Source organism: Coregonus lavaretus (assembly GCF_964263955.1).
Source record: "Coregonus lavaretus genome assembly, chromosome: 7".
NCBI lineage: Eukaryota > Metazoa > Chordata > Actinopteri > Salmoniformes > Salmonidae > Coregonus > Coregonus lavaretus.
In genome coordinates, this window is record NC_139994.1 from 19953209 (window position 1) to 19963208 (window position 10000).

Here is a 10000-nt window from a genome sequence, read left to right on the forward strand (position 1 = left end):
GAGCCCCCTCTGAACTGGTGTCTTGATGCGAGGTGAGACTTGGTTACAGAAAGACATCTCATAACTACTAGCTCAGACCTCCTGAGATGTCTTGTATAGTATGATACAACGATGAGATATGTAATATGTCTTCCCATGCAGGTCTCCTTTGAATACATCATAAACTATATCCACATCTCATGGGACAGTGCGCAAGCAAGCTGGGGCCAAGGACAGACCGCAGTGGAAGCAAATTGTTGCTGTCTTACAGTATGTCCCACCAGGGTTGAAGAGGACTAAGTTAGTACACATATTCAAAGAGTCATTATTTCTAAAATAAAATAAATATATGATTGTTAATGTCTATACTTTACCTGGAAGGTCATCTTGTCCGTTTCTCATGGGAGGACAGACAGCTGTGTCCCCATCTAACCTGTTGAGATCTAACTCTGATGGAAAACACACAGAGACAGCAGCTTGGTTAGGATGTTTCTGTTCACAGCATTTACATTTTAGTCATTTAACAGACACTCTTATCCAGAGCGACTTACAGTAGTGAGTGGATACACAGGTATGTAGTACAGTATAAGATGCAAAAGATAACACCCTGGTCTCATAGACTAGACATAACAAATAAAAAATGTCAATTCGTGACACTCAAATTAGTATGTTACGTTTGGTATGGTTACATAAGACAGAAGGTTACTTAAGGCTGGGAAGGTGGGTGTATAATGCAAACATCTAGCAACCCAAAGGTCGTGTGTTCAAATCTGATCATGGACTACTTTCCAACTTAACACTAACCCCTAGCTAATGTTAGCCGCAATAAATTGGATTTCGTAACACCTGAGGTGATTTTTGAAATGTCCTTCTCAACTAAAGCTTTAACTGAACCTTGAAACAATGAGAGCAGAAACATTTGATAATGTTTAATTAAAGAGCCTTGCTCTACTGTAGTAGTATCATCTCAATGTGAAACTTATAAAGTATTCAACATTCAGAAAACAAATCTCCTCCTCTCCTCCTCCTGTTTGATACAGTGCCTTGCAAAAGTAGTAATCCCTCTTGGCGTTTTTCTTATTTTGTTGCATTACAACCTGTAATTTAAATGGATTTGTATTTGGATGTTTTTCATCGGCAGGGATTAGGAAACTGGTCAGATTTGAAGGAATGATGGATGGCGCTAAATACAGGGAAATTCTTGAGGGAAACCTGATTCAATCTTCTAGAGATTTGAGACTGGGACGTAGGTTCACCTTCCAGCAGGACAATGACCCTAAGCATACTGCTAAAGCAACACTCGAGTGGTTTAAGGGGAAACATTTAAATGTCTTGGAATGGCCTAGTCAAAGCCCAGACCTCAATCCAATTGAGAATCTGTGGTATGACTTCAAGATTGCTGTACACCAGTGGAACCCATCCAACTTGAAGGAGCTGGAGCAGTTTTGCCTTGAAGAATGGGCAAAAATCCCAGTGGCTAGATGTGCCAAGCTTATAGAGACATACCCCAAGAGACTTGTAGCTGTAATTGCTGCAAAAGGTGGCTCTACAAAGTATTGACTTTGGGGGGGGGGGGGGTGAATAGTTATGCACGCTCAAGTTTTCTTTTTTTTTTTTCTTTTTTCTTGTTTGATTCACAATAAAAAATATTTTGCATCTTCAAAGTGGTAGGCATGTTGTGTAAATCAAATGATACAACCCCCCCAAAAATCAATTTTAATTATAGGTTGTAAGGCAACAAAATAGGAAAAATGCCAAGGGGGGTGAATACTTTCGCAAGCCACTGTATGAGGGTGAAAACGCAGTGCAGGGGAAACTAGGAAACATAGATCTGGAAGTAATGAAATAACGCTGGGAGCCAGAGGCCTTCTAGACTCTACTCCCAGAGTCAATAACCTGAGTCAGCTCATTTGGAGGTGCAGAGTGTGGAGGCAACACATCTGGAAGACCCTATCGGTTCCACCATAACTGCTGAGTAGAGGAGATACTTTGAGGAGATGGTATTTATCCTGTGTGTTTACTAGCCATAAACACTTCTCTCGCTGTGCAGTGTGAGCTGTAAGTCTATAACCACTCCCTCGCCAATACCCTGGGTTGTGTCCCAAATGGCACCCTATTCCCTATATAGTGCACTATTTTTTTTACCAGATCCCTACAGGCCCTGATCAAAAGTAGTGCACTATAGTGGGAATAGGGTGCCATTTGGGATGCTACCATGTGTTTTAGCAGCCTATTCATTACGCTAAATGAGCAGTAGATGGAGATGGACCTCAGCTCAGCTTTTACAACACCGCCGTCACGTGTGACTGAGTGCTATAATGGTGACTAGTGGATGTAAGCAGACCATTTCCAAAAGGAAAGTAATCTAGCTACCTACTAGACCACACATCATGTGCTTGTACTGCAACAGTAAACCGTGCTATAAGATGGCATTCACTTTACATGTAATAAGAATAACCATTTTGTTCGTTTACTGCTGTAAGTATACCCCAAGTCTGTATTGTATTTGTGTTGATGGTGAAAAACATCCCATAATGTGGATAGATGTGTTATTGCATTTCTCTGACAGCTCGCGAGAGAGGCTTATACAGATGTAGGATCTTAATTTGAGCCAGTTTGCTACACTTTGCTACATTATGTGGATAATAATTAATATCCATTTTTTATAAGGGTTGATACATTTTTACGTGGAAATTACAAACTTTAGAAGCCTTTTTAAACCTCAAATACACTACAAGTTTGCATTTCCTGCTGTGCAGAACAACAACAGGATTAACAAATTAAGATACGGCATCTGTAACAATTAAGAAACTAGAGATTATCTGAATTAATCTTACAGACTAGTACAGTTGACTACACTACATCTGATGTTTCTGTCTTAATCATAGATTTGCATTTGTAATAAATGGAATGACTTGTGATAGTATTCTGAAACAACTTCCACATCCTAGTAGTACACCGTTACGTGTCCATCATGACCCTGAAGGCTTCTGGGTAACTTACGACCGAGGGCAGGAGAGAGTAGCAGAGAGAGGAGGGCCATGCAGGTAGAGGGGTACAGCAACCTCGCTGGGTGCCATGGTCGCTTCCTGAGAGAAGAGAGAGGGAGAGAAAGAGAGAAGGTGAGAGAGAGAGAGAGAGAGAGAGAGAGAGAGAGAGAGAGAGAGAGAGAGAGAGAGAGAGAGAGAGTGAGGGAGAGAGAGAGAGGGAGAGAGAGAGAGAGGGAGAGAGGGAGAGGGAGGGAGGGAGAGAGAGAGAGGGAGAGAGGGAGAGCGAGAGAAAAGACAGCTGGGTCAGTGATCTGATGTCTTCAGTCATCATGTCTACCATGTCTTTGGCCTGAATTAATAAAGCTTTAGAGTAGCGGCACATTAAAAGAGATTACAACTCACGTAGACACATAAATATTATCTGACAGAAGTGACATGTGTGACATACTGATCATTACTGTATATGAACGATTACAATCAGTTTGATAGATGAAGACCTTATGACAACACAAGCACATGTTATCATGGAGCACCAGCAATACAGAAACCCATACATTTCTCCTTTGACATGTAATGGGGGAAACTGTGTCATGATGATGTTCATAAGCAGTCGGGTGTTGTTTTAGTTATGCCAGACACGAGTGTACATTGTCTAATACATTAGCTCAACTCCAGAATACGAATGTCTGTCCATACTAAGTAAGCTTACAGAAATAGTGAAGTAATAACTACACACAGTAAAGACAGACATTGTGTCGTAGAAAGACAGCCATTGTCATACATAGGCCTACACCACAGGAGGCTGCTTAGGGGAGGACGGCTCAGAATAATGGCCAGAACAGAGCGAATGGAATGGCACCAAACACATGGTGTTTGATACCGTTCCACTAATGCCACCAACCTCCTGTGGCTTACACATGAATGTGTACTACATAAAACCACAACATTGTGTTGTGTGTCCTCAGACTCCACAGACTAAGAAATTAGACTGCACCACAGACAATTCTATCTCTTTCCCTCCCCTGGCCTTGTTTTCCTCAACCCTCCACAGCCCTTTCATCAGCCCTATTAGAAGGCTGACAGGCAGGGTGATATGGAGTGATGGGCCGAGGCACCAAGGCAGTGTGTAATGGCAGAGAGTGTATATGGAGGTCTATTTTAGAAAGAGAGATGATCAGTGGTGTGTTAAAGCTTTGATCTGCATTAGGAGAAACAGCGCCCCTCGGCACATTTGGTATTGCTTTTGTTTTGTTTATTAAACGGCAGTGAGGATCTCCAGCATCAAGAAGAAAAAAATGTGCAGTACATACTCTGCTGTTCTATCGCACGTGCAATGATGTCCGCAAATTGATTTTTGTTTGAAGTAACGTCTTTGTTGTTGTAATATCGCAAGCGAACGTGGCAGTTTCATCGCTACGGATTCCGACTTTAAGGAGACAGGGAAGACAGGGAGAGAGAGGTGGGTGCTGTCAGAGAAGTGACTAATGGCTTACTCAGCAAGGCCCCTACAGAGGAGAGAGGGAAGAGGCAGTTAGCCACTAACATATATATGCTTCACCATGGAGGATGCTGCCCAAATAACTACAGGCTGGCAGCCCTGCATCTCCCCATGCCCATCAATCTATCTACCTGGCAGCCAAGAACAGCCCTGACCTTATAATGGTTATGGGGAGGGCTTTCACTGACAGGAACCCTGGACCACAGTACAGTACACCCACCTTTACTGTGAAATGATCTTTCCCTGCACTTCCATGTGGGCACTAGTTGTGCTGAGCAGCTTTAGTGTGAGGCATGAGAGAGAGAGAGAGAGGGAGAGCTTTGCACATTGTTACAACACTGTATATATACATAATATGACATTTGAAATGTCTTTATTCTTTTGAAACTTCAGAGTGTAATGTTTACTGTTAATATTTATTGTTTATTTCACTTTTGTTTACTATCTACTTCACTTGCTTTGGCAATGTTAACACACGTTTCCCATGCCAATAAAGCCCTTAAATTGAAATTGAAATTGAAATTGAGAGAGAGAGAGAAAGAAAGAGAATACAATGTAGCACTAATAGGGGTTCATTCACAACAGAGATGTCCTTCTATGCTAACAGCTTTGGGGCATTTTAATTTGCATTTGTCCTTAGATCCAGTCTGATGCTGTAACATACAGGAAAGGAAAGCTTGGTGTTCTTTGATGCCTTGTGTACAATAGACTTCCAACCCCTGGAGATAAACTGTCACAGCAAGAAATAGCATCAAAAACATTCTGTCACTGATGGTCTGGGGAAAGCTTGACAGCTGTCTTAACATCAGCTCTTGAGCTGCAGAAAATATATTTGTAAAAGCAATTGTGTTTTGACTTTTTCCCATACTATGTTCTCAGGCCACAGATTAAACTATAAACCAAGTCAACAGGGAAACAACCTCAACAACTCTATTCTCAGGGGAAAATTTTTAATCAATATGCTGCATCTCAGCCAGAGTTTCTAGTCTATAGTACTGTGTCGTGAAAGGTCAAGGGCATTACTGATGAGAACATAAACATCTTCAAGATTGTGCCTCTTTCATCAAGAGCAATTACAACTCGGTGATCAGTCATTACTCTCTCTGAGTGAAAAGCACAGTGTGTGCTCTCCAGCATCCAGAGCTTGTTTGAATGTTTTCTGGCCTCCTCGCTGTGCCACTCATATGGCCTTGTCCCTCAGCGTCCCAGAGCCTGGACCGTGTAGTAAGCCAGCTCTCCTGGCGTGACTTCCATTGCTCTCATTTGTCTTAATTACACCAACTGGATCCCTGTTCCACTCTCTGCAGCTCAGCCTTACAAATTAAACCTATCACTCACTTTAATTAGTCAGCTAATAATTTGGGAGCATTCCCCAGACAAAGCTTTAGGGCAATAAAAGTCAAAAATATGTGTGTGTGTGTGTGTGTGTGTGTGTCACTCTCGTCCCCACAGGGGTCAAAAGGTGACAGACCACAGGGGCTATTCGAGAGGCCAGACAGCTTTTTAACAGAGCCATAAGCCATGACAAAGACACAGTTGACCACCCCACTGGAGAGGTAAGGAGGAAAGGAAGTTTTGTTCTTAAGGTTTAACATCTTTTATTTTCCCCCTGTTTGAATACCCACAAAGCAAGGTTTATAGTCTGTGTGTGTGCGTGCATTCGGGCCAGATTATAAAGCTGTGCTATCTCAATCTTGGCCTCTGGCCATGGAGCTTCTATTAACCAGCCTCCAATATCACTGGTTAATTTTATGGCTGTATAAATTCAAGCACGAATATTTCCTATTTCTAATAAAAGATCTGCAAGGATTTGTCATTATTCTGGAGTGAGTCAATGATTCAGGGGAATCTAATACTAGAAATCTGATAGTAGAAATCATTAAGTTTTCATTACAAAATATATATTTTCAGATGAAATATCTCACTAAATGTATCAGTGATGAAATGAGTAGATTCCCACCGAGCACTGTTTCCCAAATCTCTCCTGTAGTACCCTCAGCCATTCCAGTTATTTGATGTATTCCAGTTGTAGCACACCTGATTCAACTGGTCAACTAATAACCAAGCCTCTCATTACAGTATTTGAATGGCGTAATCTGGCTCTGGAATGCATCAGATAAGTGGAATGGCTGAGGATACAAGAGGAAATGTTTGGGAAACACTGCTACTGAGAGAATGTCATACTGTTCATAATTTCCTAATTAGCAAGTCCTCAGACTAGAATGAATGAATCAATTAAAAATATATTATGTTAAGACAACAGTAAGCCTGACTAAACTCTTACCTCACGATTTCCCCACACCAAGGTCAGAGTCAAGTGGAACACACAAATATGCCAATCCACCCAGATATTACCACTTCAACATATAAATAACTACGTTAATAATACATGTATCATTCAAAAAGCTCTTACCTTGTCAAGAGAGCACAGTGGTGCTCCATGTTCTACTCCCGTCTAGGAGCGAGGGGCGACGCAGGGCTTTAAGAGCAGACAGACAGATAGACAGACAGACAGACAGACAGCAGTGGGTGAGGTAAAGGAGCAGAAGGAGCTAAAGACATGAACGTTAGGTTAGTTCCCCCTGAAGATCAGTCCTGGTGCTGGGAGAGCATGGTGAGGACTGACTGGTGGGACCAGGGCTGGGGATGCTCAAACTGGGACACATAAGACACATAAAACCTGCTTCAATGGGTTCCCATTGGACAGGAGCTATTCAGGAGGTGGCGACTCGGTTTTATTGCCAACACTTAAAAGACATGTTGGAGGCCTCTAGGCCTTCCCTTCCTCCTGTTACACCTTTTCTCCTCCTCCCTCCCTCTCGTTCTCTCCTTCACTGTGCCCCCTAATGATACTCTATGTGTTGGTTGTGTGTAATTCTGTTAATAATTTTATGTTGCAGGTTAGGGATAGGGATAGAGGAGAGTGTAGAGTGATGGAGGACGGATAGTTTCATAATCGTGTAGGTCCTTTACTGTACCCGAAGAATGCCTCTATATTGTTGAGGTGAGAAAATACCTGGTTTTTAATTAAAAGGTCCTGGTCCACACAGACAGGGTTGTTTGGTTTTACACATCGTATATGGAGTGTGATTGGCTTTTTAGAAGACTTGGTGATAGATATACTGTATGTTTAGCTGTTTGTCAAGTCCTAGGGACAACAACAAAAGGCCTGCAAATGTAACATTACACAATAATAGACTATTATGTCTCTCACAATATTCTTTATTGCATAGCTGTACATTATTGCATATCTGTCAAGTGAAATTGATCCTAACTGATTGAAGTACTGTATGTTTAGTCATAACTACATAATAGTCAATCAAAGAACTAGCTATCTTATCAAGTATCAGAGAGATTGCTAACCTCAAAGCCATCTGATACACTGCAGCCTGCTACGACCAATAATAAAAAGGTCAAAGATAAGATACTGTATTCACTTCTATATTACATTACACGAATCAATGATTATGAAGTAGCTACAACACAGTTTTCATTTTCTGCTGTAGGGTAACTTGATAGGCCTACAGTACAGTGACTGACTGAGTCCCCCAAATGAGTTGTGTGACGTTGATCATATGTCCAGCTAGGTAATGGAGGACTTGTGACTTCAATGAAAGTACAGACCGATAGAAAGGGGGAGGAGAGAGGAGAGGAGAGAGAGAAAAGCCAAAACAACTTGTGATTATTCAGCCAGCCCAGACCTCATGACTAGCAGACTCATGACCTACTGAGTCACATTCACAACAGCCAGACAACAGCCTGGTCTGGTCCGTCCTGAGAGGAGAGGAACTCTCTGGGCTTTTACAACAACACGTTTAGACTTTAGCTCAGCCGGTTGACACAGTCTTATGGTGCGTAGGAGACTCAGGGTTTGAACTCAGTTGGTCAAACACACTAGGGCGACAGGTAGCCTAGCGGTTAGAGCATTGAGCCTGTAACTGAATGGTTGCTGGTTCAAATACCCAAGGTGAAAAATCTGTCAATGTGCCCTTGAGCAAGGCACTTAACCCTAATATGCTCCAGGGGTGCCGTACTACTATGGCTGACCCTGTAAAACATTTCATAGCATCTAGATTGCTGGCAAGGGCCATTTACGAAGAACTCAATGAACCCATGCAGCCGAAACGCGTCTGAGTTTTTAAACTTTGTTTCCATTGAACATGCCATACAAATAAAGGCATTTTAATTAATTATATGAAGACTGCCTTGGTCCTCCTTTCTTTTTGATGAAAGCTAACTCTCTCTCCTCTGCTCTTGTCCTTCTAGACCTATCTGCTGCCTTTGATACTGTGAACCATCAGATCCTCCTCTCCACCCTCTCCGGGCTGGGCATCTCCGGCGCGGCTCACTCTTGGATTGCGTCCTACCTGACCGGTCGCTCCTACCAAGTGGCGTGGCGAGAAGCTGTCTCCGCACCACGTGCTCTCACCACTGGTGTCCCCCAGGGCTCAGTTCTAGGCCCTCTCCTATTCTCCCTATACACCAAGTCACTCGGCTCTGTCATATCCTCACATGGCCTCTCCTGTCATTGCTACGCTGACGATACACAACTAATCTTCTCCTTTCCCCCTTCTGATAACCAGGTGGCGAATCGCATCTCTGCATGTCTGGCAGACATATCAGTATGGATGACGGATCACCACCTCAAGCTGAACCTTGGCAAGACGGAGCTGCTCTTCCTCCCGGGGAAGGACTGCCCGTTCCATGATCTCGCCATCACGGTTGACAACTCCGTTGTGTCCTCCTCCCAGAGTGCGAAGAGCCTTGGCGTGACCCTGGACAACACCCTGTCGTTCTCCACTAACATCAAGGCGGTGACCCGATCCTGCAGGTTCATGCTCTACAACATTCGGAGAGTACGACCCTGCCTTACACAGGAAGCGGCACAGGTCCTAATCCAGGCACTTGTCATCTCCCGTCTGGATTACTGCAACTCGCTGTTGGCTGGGCTCCCTGCCTGTGCCATTAAACCCCTACAACTCATCCAGAATGCCGCAGCCCGTCTGGTGTTCAACCTTCCCAAGTTCTCTCACGTCACCCCGCTCCTCCGCACACTCCACTGGCTTCCAGTTGAAGCTTGCATCTGTTACAAGACCATGGTGCTTGCCTATGGAGCTGTGAGGGGAACGGCACCTCCGTACCTTCAGGCTCTGATCAGTCCCTACACCCAAACGAGGGCATTGCGTTCATCCACCTCTGGCCTGCTGGCTCCCCTTCCTCTGCGGAAGCATAGTTCCCGCTCAGCCCAGTCAAAACTGTTCGCTGCTCTGGCACCCCAATGGTGGAACAAGCTCCCTCACGACGCCAGGACAGCGGAGTCACTCACCACCTTCCGGAGACATTTGAAACCCCACCTCTTTAAGGAATACCTGGGATAGGATAAAGTAATCCTTCTACCCCCCCCCCCCCCCAAAAAAAAACAAAACAACAACAACTGTGAAGTGGTTATCCCACTGGCTATAGGGTGAATGCACCAATTTGTAAGTCGCTCTAGATAAGAGCGTCTGCTAAATGACGTAAATGTAAATGTAAA

The 10000-nt window shown here is 43.6% G+C and overlaps 1 protein-coding gene across 1 annotated transcript in view; it reads right to left on the reverse strand.

The window, feature by feature from the left end:
- Positions 1-6909, reverse strand: part of LOC311131659 (uncharacterized protein) — a gene marked incomplete at both ends in the record, with an annotated part of 22739 nt that extends 15830 nt beyond the window's left edge. Inside the window, 3 exons of the mRNA XM_084164771.1 lie at positions 354-428; positions 2983-3068; positions 6881-6909. Coding sequence (XP_084020897.1) covers positions 354-428; positions 2983-3068; positions 6881-6909 — 190 coding nt within the window. The remainder of the gene's footprint in view (positions 1-353; positions 429-2982; positions 3069-6880) is intronic.
- Positions 6910-10000: the final 3091 nt, after the last annotated feature.